Consider the following 15,152-nt stretch of genomic DNA (forward strand, 5'->3'; position numbering starts at 1 on the left):
TGTATTTTTACCGTTTACAAGCTCCTTTGTCGTTATTTCATTAATTGGTTTGTAGATAGCCATATGAAATAACGACATAAGAGCTTGTAAACAGTAAAAATACATATATGTCTCTTTAATTTAGGGTAACAAAACAAAATAGCCAAAAATGGACATGGGAGGTTGGGAACTTTCACCATCAATATGTTAAACCCTTAAATATCATAAAAAACATTAACCCAAAACACAACTAGAGCCGATATCAAGAAAAAATTCAATCATTGCGAGCTTCCTACAGGAAAGAAAGTAACAAGGTTACGACATGTTGGCTGTGAACGGTTAACACGACTGTTTTGCTCGCTAGTCGATCAGCACCAACGAGCCGCGAGTAAAACCGTCGTTCTTTAAAACCGCGGTATTATGGCTCGCAGGTCGATCATCCACTTAAGGTTGGTTATAAGGTATTTTTTAAGTAATATTGGTAATATTGTTTAATGCACCATTTTGGTTTTCCTTGAGATTTTTGGGATGTAAAGAAAATGAAAACACAGAATATAAAAAATGCAGGCATTTTCTGATATCTTTAAAAGCACCATCAATACATTAAATTTATACAGAACATCTTTAACATAAATTTTGACATTTATATTAAAATTAGATTTTTTAAATTTGCATATTTTTGTCAAAAATGTCATAAAAAAATGAGGGCGTGTGTTTTTTAAATGTGAAATATCCATAATTGACGGTAATCTGTGATGCGTTTATAAATTTCACATCAGGTAATAAGTCCTTTATGTATTTATATAAATTTAAATACCCAATACGATGTCAAAACAGTTTACTTTTTGGTTTTCGCATTCACCATACAGGTGTTAAAAATATAGGTAAAAAAACATAATTAGTCTGACTCCTTGAGCAACCATTGCACGCGCAGATGCTTTTTATAGTCGCTTCAGTTGTCTTATGCAACGCTTACGAAACGATGTTGCTTACAGGAGGTTGCCTAGGCAACGTCAAGACAACTCAAAAATCGTCCACCAAATCAGAGCAGAATAGGGTCGTCTTCTAGGCAATAACAACGTTGTAAGAAAACGTTGCCACGCGGTAGACAACGTTGTCGCGTCGACAAATTGCTACTTGGTTAGTGAGGGGAAGTCGATATAAAATATTACAACTGATCCTTAAAGGTAAAATAGAAGGCCGTAGAGGTGTAGGAAGAAAACAATTTCTTGATTGAAAAACATTCATGAATATACTCAGATATCAAATGCAGGACAATTATTCCATATTGCAGAAGATCGAGAAGCCTTCGCAATGGTGATCGCCAACGTCGGATAATTCTGATATGGCACGTGAAGGAGAAGAAGGGGAGCATCTCAAAATGATGATAGGGGAGACAGGTGGGATTAAAATTAATTATTTGGTATGACTGCTTAATTTTAAATGTTTTCAATAAATTATCTACCTACTTAGTTCAACTTGTATCTCTTGAAAAGATTTGTCTTTTGTGTTCGGCAAGAAGAACAAAAATACGAAAAAGTTAAATAGGCCTGCTGCGAAATATACAAACATTACAAAATATTCACCAAAATTTTTGGATAAAATAGGATAAGTAAATCGTATTATAAAAGTAAATACACTTTCCGCTACCATACTTGCTGCAAAACCAAGAGATCTGAGATCACTGGTGAAAAGTTCATTGCATAGAGATATCGGAACAAATCCGTAGCCTATACCGTACCCCGCTAAAAATAAGACAGCGAATAAAATAGGTAACCAACCTAAATTCTTAGTGAAAGAAGATTGTATGCTTATCAAATAAAAAACTACAGTACTACAAAACATGCAAAAACTGCATAACGAGGTAGAAATCAACATTAACTTTTTAGCTCCAAACTTATTGTACAGGAAACCTGTAACAAAATACACCACCAATTGTGTGCTTCCCATAATAATACCTATTGTATCAGTAGATAAGGTAGCATTTGCATAATTAAATATTAGACCAGAAAACGTTAGTAATGTGGTAATACCACTTGTCTGTTGACCAATACAGAGTACTAAAGATAAATAGAATGCTTTTCTAGATGCTTTGGTTTTGAAAAGATCTAATAAACTTGGTTGATATTTTGTATTTTGAATATCTTCTGCAGATTTTTTCATCTGAGCATACTCTAATATAATATCTTCTTCTGTTTTGGAAGATCTTAACAGTTTTAGTGCACTAAGTGCTTCAGTGTCTTTTCCTTTGAAAGCTAGGTAAACTGGAGACTCGACTATAATTAAAGGTTCTAGAATCAAATGGATTAGTGCTGATATAGCAGTTAATAGAGTATAAAGTTTTACACTAGTATAAGCACCTAAAACAAATGCAAGAAACATTCCAATCGGTATTGGCGTACCCAAAATAGATCCGATTTTGGACCTATTCGAAATATCTGAAATTTCAATATTATATGCGGAAACACTAATGAATACCCCACTTAAGTTAGCTCCTAGAACTATTAACGGTAAAATGTAAACATACACAGATCTAGCAAATGCTAGTATGACTAACATAACAACTAGACACAAAGCGGAGTACCGCATAGTCCTTTTACGTCCTATCCAATTTGATATCTTAGCCATGATGATAAAGCCAACTGCAGTACCGATGAAGGGACATGATGCTATTATTGATACTTCCATAGTACTTATGGGTTTTCCAAAGGGGTTAATGTTTGTGTCATTTGATAACAGTTTGGGCAATACTGGTGCTACCCATGCCACACCGCTTCCCACGTTGATTAATAGAAGGTTTGCTAAAAAATAATTTTTTAATGAGATATTAAAAAATGTTTACAAAGACTATTTCAAGCATTCTGAAGAGAATCGCACATATAAAAAAAAAAGAAAAAATAATTTCTAGTCCGTTAACACTGTTAATATAAACCGATTTTCCCAAATATTGCGTATCGCACATATAAAAAAAAAAAGAAAAAATAATTTCTAGTCCGTTAACACTGTTAATATAAACCGATTTTCCCAAATATTGCGTTTAGAGAAAGATTTAAACGGGAAGAAAAAGGTATAAAAATTTGTGGACAAAGCTTGAATCCACCTAAAATACGCTGATGGCATCATATTGATAACCGATAAAAAAGAAGAATCGCGGTCTTAATATGAATTACAGCAAGACCAAAATCATTACAAATACATATGAGGATCGAACAAGATGAAATGGAACAAGTTCATCACGATTATGTAATATATACAGTGTGTCTGCGTAACTTGGAACCATATGGGTAACTTTTTTTAATGTCAATTTTACGAAAAAAAAGTTATTCTTTATAAAATGCTCTGCATAGTCTAAAACCTTTTTTTTTGGAATGAGGTGGAAAGATTCGTAAATCGACTAGGGAAGGTGTCCCTAGTACTGTTGGATTCAACCAAACCAGAGACATACGCCGACGGCACGGTGTCAAACTAAGTGACAGAGGGCCCCCTTCGCACATCCCTGCCAGGTCACCTACCAACTAAAACCACCCCCTCTTCGACCCGAGGTATCCCTGGACGAGTTCATTAGCGAACGAAACATGGGGATACCCCGCGCAGACCGGATTAAAATAGTCTAAAACCTAAGACGCAATCATCAGATATCAAATTTTATCAACGGTATACGAGGTATGTCAAAAAATATGAATTTCGCTCAAGAGTAAAGTGCCTTTATATTTCACAATATCGAAAATTGTCATTGAGAAAAGTTGTTTGTAATTAAACATTATGTTATAATCTGCATTTACACGCTTCTAACTGAAAAATTTTTTTTTGAAAATTTTCCTCAAATCACGGACACCGAACATCATTTTTATTTATGATAGCTCCGTTATTATTAATTTTACGAAAAAAAGTTATTTTTTATAAAACGTTTTGCATAGTTTAATAACCAAGATAAAATTATAAGATATTAAATTTTGTCAATTTTATACGAGGTATGTCAAAAAATATGAATTTCGCTGAAGAGTAAAGTACCTACCTTTATTTTTCACAATATTGAAATTTGTTATAAAAAGTTGTTCAGAATTAAAAACTATGTTTCACTATGCAATGGCATCCTTCTAGTTGAAATATTGTGAACTATAAAGTTATTTTACTTTTGAGCGAAATTCATATTTTTGACATATACCTCGTATAGAATTGAAAAAACTTGATATCTTATGATTGCATCTTAGTTTTTTGACTATTTAGACATTTTTATAAAGAATAACTTTTTTTCGCAAAATAACGGAGTTATCTTAAATAAAAATGATGTTCGGTATCCGTAATTTGAGAAAAATTTTCAAAAGTTTTTTTTTAATTAGAAGAGGGTAAATGCATATTATAACATAATTTTTAATTACAAACAACTTTTCTTAATAACAATTTTCGATATTGTGAAATATAAAGGCTTACTCTTGAGCGAAATTCATATTTTTGGACATACCTCGTATATTATTGATAAAATTTGATACCTGATGATTGCATTTAGATTATGCAGAGTACTTTTATGAAGTATGAAGAAAAACTTTTTTTCATAAAATTGATATTAAAAAAGTTTCCCATAAGGTTCCAAGTTACGCGGACACACTGTATATATATATATATATATATATATATATATATATATATATATATATATATATATATATATATAAAATGATGTTGGATAATCGAGTACAAATATAAAAATAAATAAGCAAAATCATTGGCTAATACTCGTAAAGTGAATGTGAATTTAGTTGGAAATATATAAAATGATGAAAGGTCATCATTCCATACATTTCTGTGCAACTATATACACCGGTGTTTCGGCCTATTTGGGCTTCGTCAGTATAGTGTAGCAAGTTAAAAAAGTTGTTTGTTAACTTGTAAAAGGATTACTACAGGAGCAAGGTTACCAATTTTGGTCAGGTTGTTAGAAGACCCGCAGTCGCAAGGCTACAACTAACATTGCCAAGGAGGTAAATAAATTTGCTTATTTATTTTTATATTTGTACTCGATTATCCAACATCATTTTATTTAATAATGTTATGGCTTTTCATTTCCTCAGGTAGCTTTACCTCCTTGGCAATGTTAGTTGTAGCCTTGCGACTGCGGGTCTTCTAACAACCTGACCAAAATTGGTAACCTTGCTCCTGTAGTAATCCTTTTACAAGTTAACAAACAACTTTTTTAACTTGCTACACTATACTGACGAAGCCCAAATAGGCCGAAACACCGGTGTATATATTTGCACAGAAATGTATGGAATGATGACCTTTCATCATTTTATATATTTCCAACTAAATTCACATTCACTTTACGAGTATTAGCCAATGATTTTGCTTATTTATTTTTATATATATATATATATATATATATATATATATATATATATATATATATACATACAGTATATGTTTAAATGAGAACACGTTAATGGTCTTCTTTTTCCTTATTCAACTGCACACCCAATTATATTAGCAATTTAGTAATATATATATATATATATATATATATATATATATATATATATATATATATATATATATATATATATATATATGAATTAAACGAAAAGATTTCTCTGGTATACAGAAGAAATCTTTTCCGTAGCGGACGCGAAAATGTAAATTTCAAAGTCTCCATAAAAGACGATGAACGACAAAAGACACCTCTTTGTGTCACAGATTTGCCTACAAAGCCACGTTATTCGCTACACATTCGTCAATAACGGAGAAACCGTGATATGAAAGGAAACGGCGATTGCATTTTATTTCACTTCGACCACCACCGATATTCTACACGACGTGTTTCGAGCTCATGTCAAGCTCTCGTCAAGAACATCTAGGTGGATGTTCTAGGTGGGACGAGGGCTTGACATGAGCTCGAAACACGTCGTGTAGAATATCGGTGGTGGTCGAAGTGAAATAAAATGCAATCGCCGTTTCCTTTCATATTACGGTTTCTCCGTTATTGACGAATGTGTAGCGAATAACGTGGCTTTGTAGGCGAATCTGTGACACAAAGAGGTGTCTTTTGTCGTTCATCGTCTTTTATGGAGACTTTGAAATTTACATTTTCGCGTCCGCTACGGAAAAGATTTCTTCTGTATACCAGAGAAATCTTTTCGTTTAATTCATATAGATGTCGTACCAAGTGTACTGAAGTCTGATTATTTTATTATTACCAGAAAGGCCAAATGCATTTTCTTACACCTCGACCATCCACCTAGATGTTCCTGACGAGAGCTTGACATGAGCTCGAAACACGTCGTGTAGAATATCGGTGGTGGTCGAAGTGAAATAAAATGCAATCGCCGTTTCCTTTCATATCACGGTTTCTCCGTTATTGACGAATGTGTAGCGAATAACGTGGCTTTGTAGGCAAACCTGTGACACAAAGAGGTGTCTTTTGTCGTTCATCGTCTTTTATGGAGACTTTGAAATTTATATTTTCGCGTCCGCTACGGAAAAGATTTCTTCTGTATACCAGAGAAATCTTTTCGTTTAATTCATATAGATGTCGTACCAAGTGTACTGAAGTCTGGTTATTTTATTATTACCAGAAAGGCCAAATGCATTTTCTTACACCTGGACCATCCACCTAGATGTTCCTGACGAGAGCTTGACATGAGCTCGAAACACGTCGTGTAGAATATCGGTGGTGGTCGAAGTGAAATAAAATGCAATCGCCGTTTCCTTTCATATATATATATATATATATATATATATATATATATATATATATATATATATATATATATACGCGAGCAACGCACCATGCGAGTCCCGATATATCCAGCAGACCACCCGAGACCCACCATAACCAAAGTGTATAATTAGATTTTTATTATAGAAAAATAAATAATATAATATGAACTTTTACGGGCCCCAGAGAGGGGTAAGAAAAATCTTTTAGTTTAAAAAATCTATACCGAACATACCGTACGAGTCCCACTTACAAGTCAAAAGGACATGCGAGTCCCGCCAGTTATACATGGCACACTCAGCAAACAATATGAGACCCAGCGATGTTGCCACAACGCTGGGTCTCGTATTGTTTGCCGAATCTTTTAGGTACTTCCCCGGTTTTTATATTTCACCTCGAATTTAACAGTTTTGTTTCAGCGGTTGTTATTTTAATTCTTGTGAATAGTAAGGGCGGACGTAAAATAGTGATTTTAGGCACAAGGATAAATATTAGGTACCTATGGAAAATAGATCGAAAAAAATTGATGCTATGAAACCAGAATTATTTGACGATTTAGTTACAGCCACAAAAGTAATTTCGGGATTTAGCAATTCCGATAAAAGCTTTAAATCTTCTTCATTAGCACTTCATATGGGTACCACTTTAAAACAAGTATGCGATATAATTAATCGAACGATTTTAAAAAAATCCCCACTCTTTACCTTTAAAAACCCTAATGAGGAAAAAAAGCATTCGAGATTTAAAACATTATTAGAGACCAGTTGGGCCAATGAAATTTCTTCATTGGCCCTTAAAACAATGAAAGAACGGCAATGGGAAAAACTCCAAATACTGCCGGTGACAAGTGACGTAATTAAGTTTAATAATTTTGTCAAAAATCAGGTTAAAGGCAGTGCCAAAAAATTAAACAAACTTTTAGAAAAGGAGGGGAAATAAAATGACAAAAATAATTTACTTCCTTTATATAAAACCTTAGCAAAAGGAATAATGGCCCTTCTTTTAATACTAAATAGAAAACGCATCGGTGAGATTCAATACCTTGAAATTTCTACTTACAAAAGATCATTTGCGGACCCCAGTGTTCAAAAAGAAATTGCTGAAAGTTTAACTGTTTCAGAAAAACTATTGTGTAGAAACTTTAGAAGAATTATTACAGGTGGAAAAGGTAGCAAACCTGTAGCTATTTTAATTTCTCCTTTTTTAAACGAGAAAATTGAGCTGATGATTAAAATAAGGGAAAAAATAAAATAAATTCCAGAAGATAATAAATACATATTTGCAAATCCCAATTCGTCGAAAGGTTGGTTTCATGGAATAAGTGTAATTAAACAATTTGCAAAAAACTGTGGGGCAAAGGATCCCAACTCTCTAACTTCTACCAAATTTCGAAAACAGACTGCAACAATTTTACAGATTATGGACATTAATAATACTGACATGGAACAATTAGCCACTTTTATGGGTCATACAAAGAAAACCCATGAAGAATGGTATAGGTAAGCCAATCTTGTTAAAATGGTTTATTATTATATTAGCATAATTAATAGTTGTAATATTTTTTTAGACTTCCTCAAGATCTATACCAGACTGCAAAAATAGCCAAACTAATGATCGCTTTAAATAAAGGTGATGTTAATATTTACAAAGGAAAGAGCTTAGACGATATCAATATAGAAGAAAATGACTACTTGGAAATTGAAAACATAGAAACAGAAGTAAATGAAATAAATGAAAAAGGTAGGATTAGTGTACTTGCATTGGTAATTGCCTAAAATTTAATAATCCATTTTTTAGAATTAACAGAGCCTACTCATTCTTGGAGTCCTAAAAGTAATTTTAGCGATGTAATTGACGAAAAGATTGAACAAGTATAGTATAGTTGATCCAAAAGATGACATAACCCAGACATCCAAAGTGAAAGTTATCCTTCAACACCAAATTATTCTATATGGTCCACACAATGTCCAGAAAAAAGTCACACCATTTTGAGCGTCGAGTTTGGGGGGGAGAGGGGGGAGAAATCGGTAAATTCGTAGTTTTTTAAGTTTTTCGAAAATATTTCAAAAACTATGCGGTTTAGCATGAACAACCTTCTATACAAAATTGTTCTAAATTAAATTTGAAATAAAAAAGGCTCTATGCATAATCTTTCTAAAATGAATGGTTCCAAAGTTACGGAGGTAGTATAGTATAACTGGTCCAAAAAAGGCCTAACCCAAACATCCAAAGTAAAAGTTTTCCTCTAACACCAAAATGTTCTATATGGTCCACATATTGTTCAGTAAAAAGTTACACCATTTTGAGCGTCCGGTTTGGGAGGGAGATGGGAGAGAAGCCGGTAAATTAGTAGTTTTTTTGGGTTTTTCGTCAATATTTCTAAAACTGTGCTTTAGCGTAAACAATACTATATACAGAAATGTTCTACATGAAATTTAAAATAAAAAATGTTCTATACATAATTGTTATACAATCAACGGTTCCAGAGTTACGGAGGGTGAAAAGTCGAGGTTTTCGATACTTTTTATATTTTTTGGGCAATATTTATGATACAACTATACCAAAAACCCAGACATCCCAAAGTGAAAGTTATCCTCCAACACCAAATTGTTCTATATGGTCCATATAATGTTAAGAAAATAGTCACACCATTTTGAGCGTCGGGTTTGGGGGGGAGGGGGGAGAAATCGGTAAATATAAAAACTATCGAAAACCTCCACTTTTCACCCTCCGTAACTCAGGAACCGTTGATTTTACAACAATTATGTATAGAACCTTTTTTGTTTTAAATTTTATGTAGAATATTTTTCTATAAAACATTCCTTACGCTAAAGCACAGTTTTAGAAATATTGACGAAAAACTTAAAAAAACTACTAATTTATCGAATTCTCCCCCATCTCCCCCCCCCCCAAACCGGACGCTCAAAATGGTGTAACTTTTTACTGAACAATATGTGGACCATATAGAACAATTTGGTGTTGAAGGAAAACTTTTACTTTGGATGTCTAAGTTAGGCCTTTTTTTGGACCAATAATACTATACTACCTCTGTAACTTTGGAACCGTTCATTTTAGAAGGGTTATGCATAGGGCCTTTTTTATTTCAAATTTAATGTAGAACAATTTTGTGTAGAGAGTTGTTCATGCTAAACCGCTTAGTTTTAGAAATATTGACGAAAAACATAAAAAACTACGAATTTGCAGATTTCTCCCCTCTCTCCCCCCCCAAACCCGACGCTCAAAATGGTGTGACTTTTTTCTGAACATTATGTGGACCATATAGAACAATTTGGTGTTGGAGAATAACTTTCACTTTGGATGTCTGGGTTTGGGTCTAACTAAACCATACTACTAATAAAAATGGTAGGTAAAAGATTATTATAAACGAAGTCTTAAAAAATCATTATAATAAATGTTATAAATAAATAAAAAAAGGTGAGTAGCTCCTAACCCTTAAAAGCAGTTTTCTACTTAAAAGTAACAAATAAATAATAATTATTATTAATTTGCAGAAAAAGTTTCGTCGAAGGGTAAAAGAAAGTTATTTACCGATGAAATGACGCATCCAATGCAAAATAATAAAGGTAAAGAAGTTTTAATAAGAGTATATCGAAAAAATGCATGTATTATTTTATTTCTTTAGTTACAAAAAGAAAGGAGGTGCCAACTACTGAAAAAACCGAAAGCACTTCAAATGGTAATTTCTTTAGGTAACTATTACTCTGCTACTCGTAATACAATTGTTTTAATTTAATAATATATTTATTACCTAATAGGATTTAAAAAATATTTATTCGTAAATAACTCTAATATTATAATTTTATTTTTAAAAGGACAATTACCTGTTTTTGTTAAAATTAAAAATGCTTTCCAAATTATATAACTAATTTAGGGCATATTTTTTGTATTAATTTTTATGTATTATTTTTTTATGTATTCACTTTTTTTAGCGATTGCAAGGCACCGATGGACCGAAAAGGACAAACAAACTATGCTTAAATACTTTACAAGATTCATAAAAGAAAAAAGGGTTCCGAAAAAAGCAGACGTACAGGAATTTAAAAAAAAAAAACTGGAGAAAACTTTAAATCAATTGATTGGGTAAAAATTAAAACGTTTGTTTACAATTCTTAGTGTAGTTTTTGTGAAGCTTTTTATTAAATAAAGTGTTTCTAAACATTTGTGTTTTAATTCGATTTTGTTTGATATATATTTTTCGGTAAAAATTCATTTAATCTAGCAAATCAGATTTTTAACAAAACTATGATTAATTAAATAGTATCTTATATTATATAAAATTATTGTGTCATAAAGTACGTTCCCAAACTCCTCTAAAACGGTTCGACCGATTCTTATCCCCCTAGATGATAAGGGTTGTCCACCCCTAAAACATTTTTTTGGACTTGTATTTTATTATCTTTTTATAATGTGGATTAAAAAATACATACAACTTTAAATTTTTTCATCGCACAAACGTTTATTTTCCAACTTAACGGTATTAAAGAATGGCGGGAGCCCTTCTTTAATCCAATACAAAATCCCACCGAATACAACCAATACGTAATCAATAATCTGGTGAAAAGTAGCCTGCTGACAAAATATAATCAGTCCCGCGATTCTGTTTCTCGGCTACACGATTTACGCCGTCTTTAAATATGGCGGAGGACAGTCGTTCTTTTGGAATCGCGGCCCTGGCTAAAATAAAGTTCAAATGAAATTTCTTTCTTCTTCTTCTTCTTCAGGTGCCATCTCCGCTACGGAGGTTGGCAATCATCATAGCTATTTTAATTTTTGAGGCAGTAGCTCTAAATAGTTGTTTCGAGCTGCATCCAAACCACTCTCTCAGGTTCTTCAACCATGAAATTCGTCTTCTTCCGATGCTTCTTCTGCCATCTATCTTTCCCTGCATTATGAGTCGTAGGATACCATACTTCTCGCCCCGCATCACATGTCCGAGATACTGTAGCTTCTTTTCTTTAATTGTAAGTTCAACTTCCTTTTCTTTACCTATTCTTCTCAGTACTTCATTGTTTGTAACTCTATCTACCCAGGAAACCCTCATAATTTTTCTATAGGTCCACATTTCAAAGGCGTTAAGTCGTCTCATTGTCTCTACATTTAACGTCCATGATTCCACTCCATAGTATAGAACACTGTAGACGTAACATTTTGTTAGGCGTACTTTAAGAGCTAATGTTAAATCTTTGCTACATAGGACCTTTTTCATTTTTATAAAATTAGAACGTGCTTTTTCGATTCTGACTTTTATTTCTGCAGTGTAGTCATTATTTTCTGTTATAAGTGTTCCTAGGTAAGTGTACTTTTTTACTCTTTCGATCTGCTGGCCCTCTACTATCAAGATTTCGTTAGTATTATGGTTGTTTTTACTAATTTTCATAAACTTCGTCTTTTTGATATTGAGAGAGAGTCCGTACTCCCTACTACACCTTACTATTTTACTCATAATAACTTTCACTTTGGATGTCTGGGTTTGGGTCTAACTAAACCATACTACTAATAAAAATGGTAGGTAAAAGATTATTATAAACGAAGTCTTAAAAAATCATTATAATAAATGTTATAAATAAATAAAAAAAGGTGAGTAGCTCCTAACCCTTAAAAGCAGTTTTCTACTTAAAAGTAACAAATAAATAATAATTATTATTAATTTGCAGAAAAAGTTTCGTCGAAGGGTAAAAGAAAGTTATTTACCGATGAAATGACGCATCCAATGCAAAATAATAAAGGTAAAGAAGTTTTAATAAGAGTATATCGAAAAAATGCATGTATTATTTTATTTCTTTAGTTACAAAAAGAAAGGAGGTGCCAACTACTGAAAAAACCGAAAGCACTTCAAATGGTAATTTCTTTAGGTAACTATTACTCTGCTACTCGTAATACAATTGTTTTAATTTAATAATATATTTATTACCTAATAGGATTTAAAAAATATTTATTCGTAAATAACTCTAATATTATAATTTTATTTTTAAAAGGACAATTACCTGTTTTTGTTAAAATTAAAAATGCTTTTCAAATTATATAACTAATTTATTAAATGAACTAAATTCATGAGTCTTTGCAGGTCTTGTAAACTATTTCTTTAGTAAATTATAACAAAGCAATGTTGCCGGGTTTTGGGTCTCGCATATTATGTTTGATCAATCTGGGTCTCGGATGGACATACAGCTTACATACAGTCTACCTGTGCGCCGCCTATGGTGCGTTTCTATGAACTAAATTCCATATATATTGCGATAGCAAACAGACTTCCGAGTCCAAAAAAAAATTTTTGTTGATCAGTTTTTTTGATAAATTGGACCTTCTGCAACCGATATACACGATAAAACCATGCGAGTCCCGCTGAAGGGTCTCGCATGGTCAAAACGGGTCTCGGACGGTGCGCAGCATATGGCAAAATGGGACTCACATGGCCGGTGTGTACGTCTATATATATATATATATATATATATATACACGAACATTCCATATCTGTAAAACATTCCGACACTACTTCAGCCCTAGCCCAACATCATATTCAGACAGATCACAAAATAGATTTCGAGAAAGCAAAAACCATCGCCCCTGTCCGTTCCTTAAAATCGAGAATTATCCGTGAAGCCATCGAAATTGAAAAACGCCCTGACAGCCTAAACACACGTGATGACGCTAAAAGACTGCCGGCAACATGGCGACCGCTGCTTCAGCGACTCTCCGCACCAATCGATCCCACTCAGGCCTCTTCCGCGCGTACAGTTTTTGCGCGTAACACAGGCGAAGGACAGGTCGTCACTCGACACTGAGGAGTAGGCAGATTGAGACCTCAGTGCCGCTTGACCGTTCTCCTAGATAACAAGACACTACTGGTACGTCACGAGTGAGGGGAGTAGGCAGATTGAGACCCCGAACTCGAACGGAACCATACCCCTCTTGATAGTGGCTCCAAAAAGGGTGCCGAAACGTCGAGTTTTAAATTCTCAACGCGGTTCTTCCCGAGAACTTAGTAATATATATATATATATATATATATATATATATATATATATATATATAAATATATATATATATATATATATATCATATATATATATATATATATATATATATATATATATATATATATATATATATATATAAATATATATATAAATATATATATATATATATCCTCTTAACATTGCGGACTCGGTATTAAGGTTTTGACCATACACAACGGACTCGAGCGATTTACGGCCTCAATATACGGAGTCCGTAATTTTTTTCATGTATTTCTTTTAACTGGTTGTCATTTTCTACCAAAGTTTTGTTGAATGAGAAACTAGAGACCTCTACCTACCAAACAAAAATGTTACAAATCTTGTTGGTGTCTTAGAATTCCTGTAAATCTTAAAACAAAATGAGTCCGTAACGTCGCTTATAGTTCAGCCATTTGCCGTTGGAGGTCGTTTTTATGTGTATATTCAATGTGTATATCCTTCATGTGTTAAACTATAATACGACATTATGACCTCGACTTAGCTGGCAACACTGTTGCTCGAATATTGAATCATTCTCTCCCGCATATTTTACAATCGTCTTGCTTACAGGTGATTTACTGGTATTGTTCATTTTTATGTGTTAGAAAATGTATTGAATTGCATTAGGTATATTTTATTTTATTAATAGTCATACGCGAGGATATTTTGTTTCACAGAAATTTTCCACAATTCTTTAAATTTTCATTAACACATGTATTAAGGTAGGTATGTATATATGTTTGTAATTCAGAATATAACTATCGCTGTTACATAAATAAAAATAAATATTGTTTTCGCCCATTCTAAAAAAATGTGAAAACGTTGAATTTATGCATGTCTGTCTGTCTGTCTATAAACACAACTTCTTCCCGTCATTAGACCAGATAGAAGGATAATAAATGAGGCTAAATGCAATGTTGAATGAAAGCTTATAACCTAAGGATGGTATTAATCAATCAATCAATCAGCCAATCGCGTCCACTGCTGGACGTAGGCCTCCCTCAGTTCTTTACAGTATTCTCTACACTGGGCCTCTTGTAGCCAGTTTCCTGCTATGTCGTCGGTCCATCTAGTCGGTGGTCGTCCTCGGCTTCTTTTATAGTTTCTGTGCCTCCATTCCATGATTCGTTGTGTCCACCGTCCATCTTGTGTTCTAGCTAAGTGCCCTGCCCAGTTCCACTTAAGCGTCGTATCGTTTTCGATGACGTCTTGAACTCCTGATCTTTGCCTGATTTGTTGGTTTGTTATGTGGTCTCGAAGGCTCACGTTCAGCATTGCACGTTCCATGGCTCGTTGTGTGATGTTATTTGCTGATTTTTGTGTCAGTGCTAAAGTCTCTGCTTCATAAGTTTGTACTGGCAAAACACATTGGTTATAAACCTTTCGCTTAATACACCTAGGAATTGAGCTTTTTAGAATATGGCTTACTTTGCAAAATGCTGCCCATG

General features: G+C 33.2%; 2 protein-coding genes across 5 annotated transcripts; one reads left to right on the plus strand and one right to left on the minus strand.

The window, feature by feature from the left end:
- Positions 1–1,440: 1,440 nt before the first annotated feature.
- LOC126883630 (facilitated trehalose transporter Tret1-like) lies at positions 1,441–2,667 on the minus strand. The gene has a single exon (XM_050649283.1). The coding sequence runs from the start codon at positions 2,665–2,667 to the stop codon at positions 1,441–1,443; it is 1,227 nt and encodes a 408-aa protein (XP_050505240.1).
- A 4,265-nt stretch (positions 2,668–6,932) lies between these two features.
- On the plus strand, positions 6,933–12,658 carry LOC126883077 (uncharacterized). Of its 4 annotated transcripts, none has more exons than XM_050648303.1 (5): positions 6,933–8,187; positions 8,256–8,428; positions 10,201–10,272; positions 10,332–10,398; positions 10,639–10,867. In XM_050648303.1, exons 1-5 carry the CDS (start codon positions 8,108–8,110, stop codon positions 10,685–10,687), a joined length of 441 nt encoding a protein of 146 aa, XP_050504260.1. In that variant the 5' UTR covers positions 6,933–8,107; the 3' UTR covers positions 10,688–10,867. The 4 variants fall into 4 exon arrangements, with proteins under 4 accessions (XP_050504260.1, XP_050504259.1, XP_050504263.1 ...); XM_050648302.1 differs by having other exon boundaries at positions 10,332–10,385; XM_050648306.1 differs by lacking the exons at positions 10,332–10,398; positions 10,639–10,867 and adding an exon at positions 12,495–12,658.
- The last annotated feature ends 2,494 nt before the right edge of the window (positions 12,659–15,152 follow it).

This window comes from Diabrotica virgifera, chromosome 4 (genome assembly GCF_917563875.1).
Source record: "Diabrotica virgifera virgifera chromosome 4, PGI_DIABVI_V3a".
Lineage (NCBI taxonomy): Eukaryota > Metazoa > Arthropoda > Insecta > Coleoptera > Chrysomelidae > Diabrotica > Diabrotica virgifera.

Coding starts and splice junctions, on each gene's coding strand:
- LOC126883630 (XM_050649283.1), bottom strand. CDS start 2,667: ATGGAAGTATCAATAATAGCATCATGTCCCTTCATCGGTACTGCAGTT.
- LOC126883077 (XM_050648302.1), top strand. CDS start 8,108: ATGGACATTAATAATACTGACATGGAACAATTAGCCACTTTTATGGGT. Junction 8,188..8,255: donor ACCCATGAAGAATGGTATAG/GTAAGCCAATCT, acceptor ATATTTTTTTAG/ACTTCCTCAAGATCTATACC. Junction 10,273..10,331: donor TCCAATGCAAAATAATAAAG/GTAAAGAAGTTT, acceptor TTATTTCTTTAG/TTACAAAAAGAAAGGAGGTG.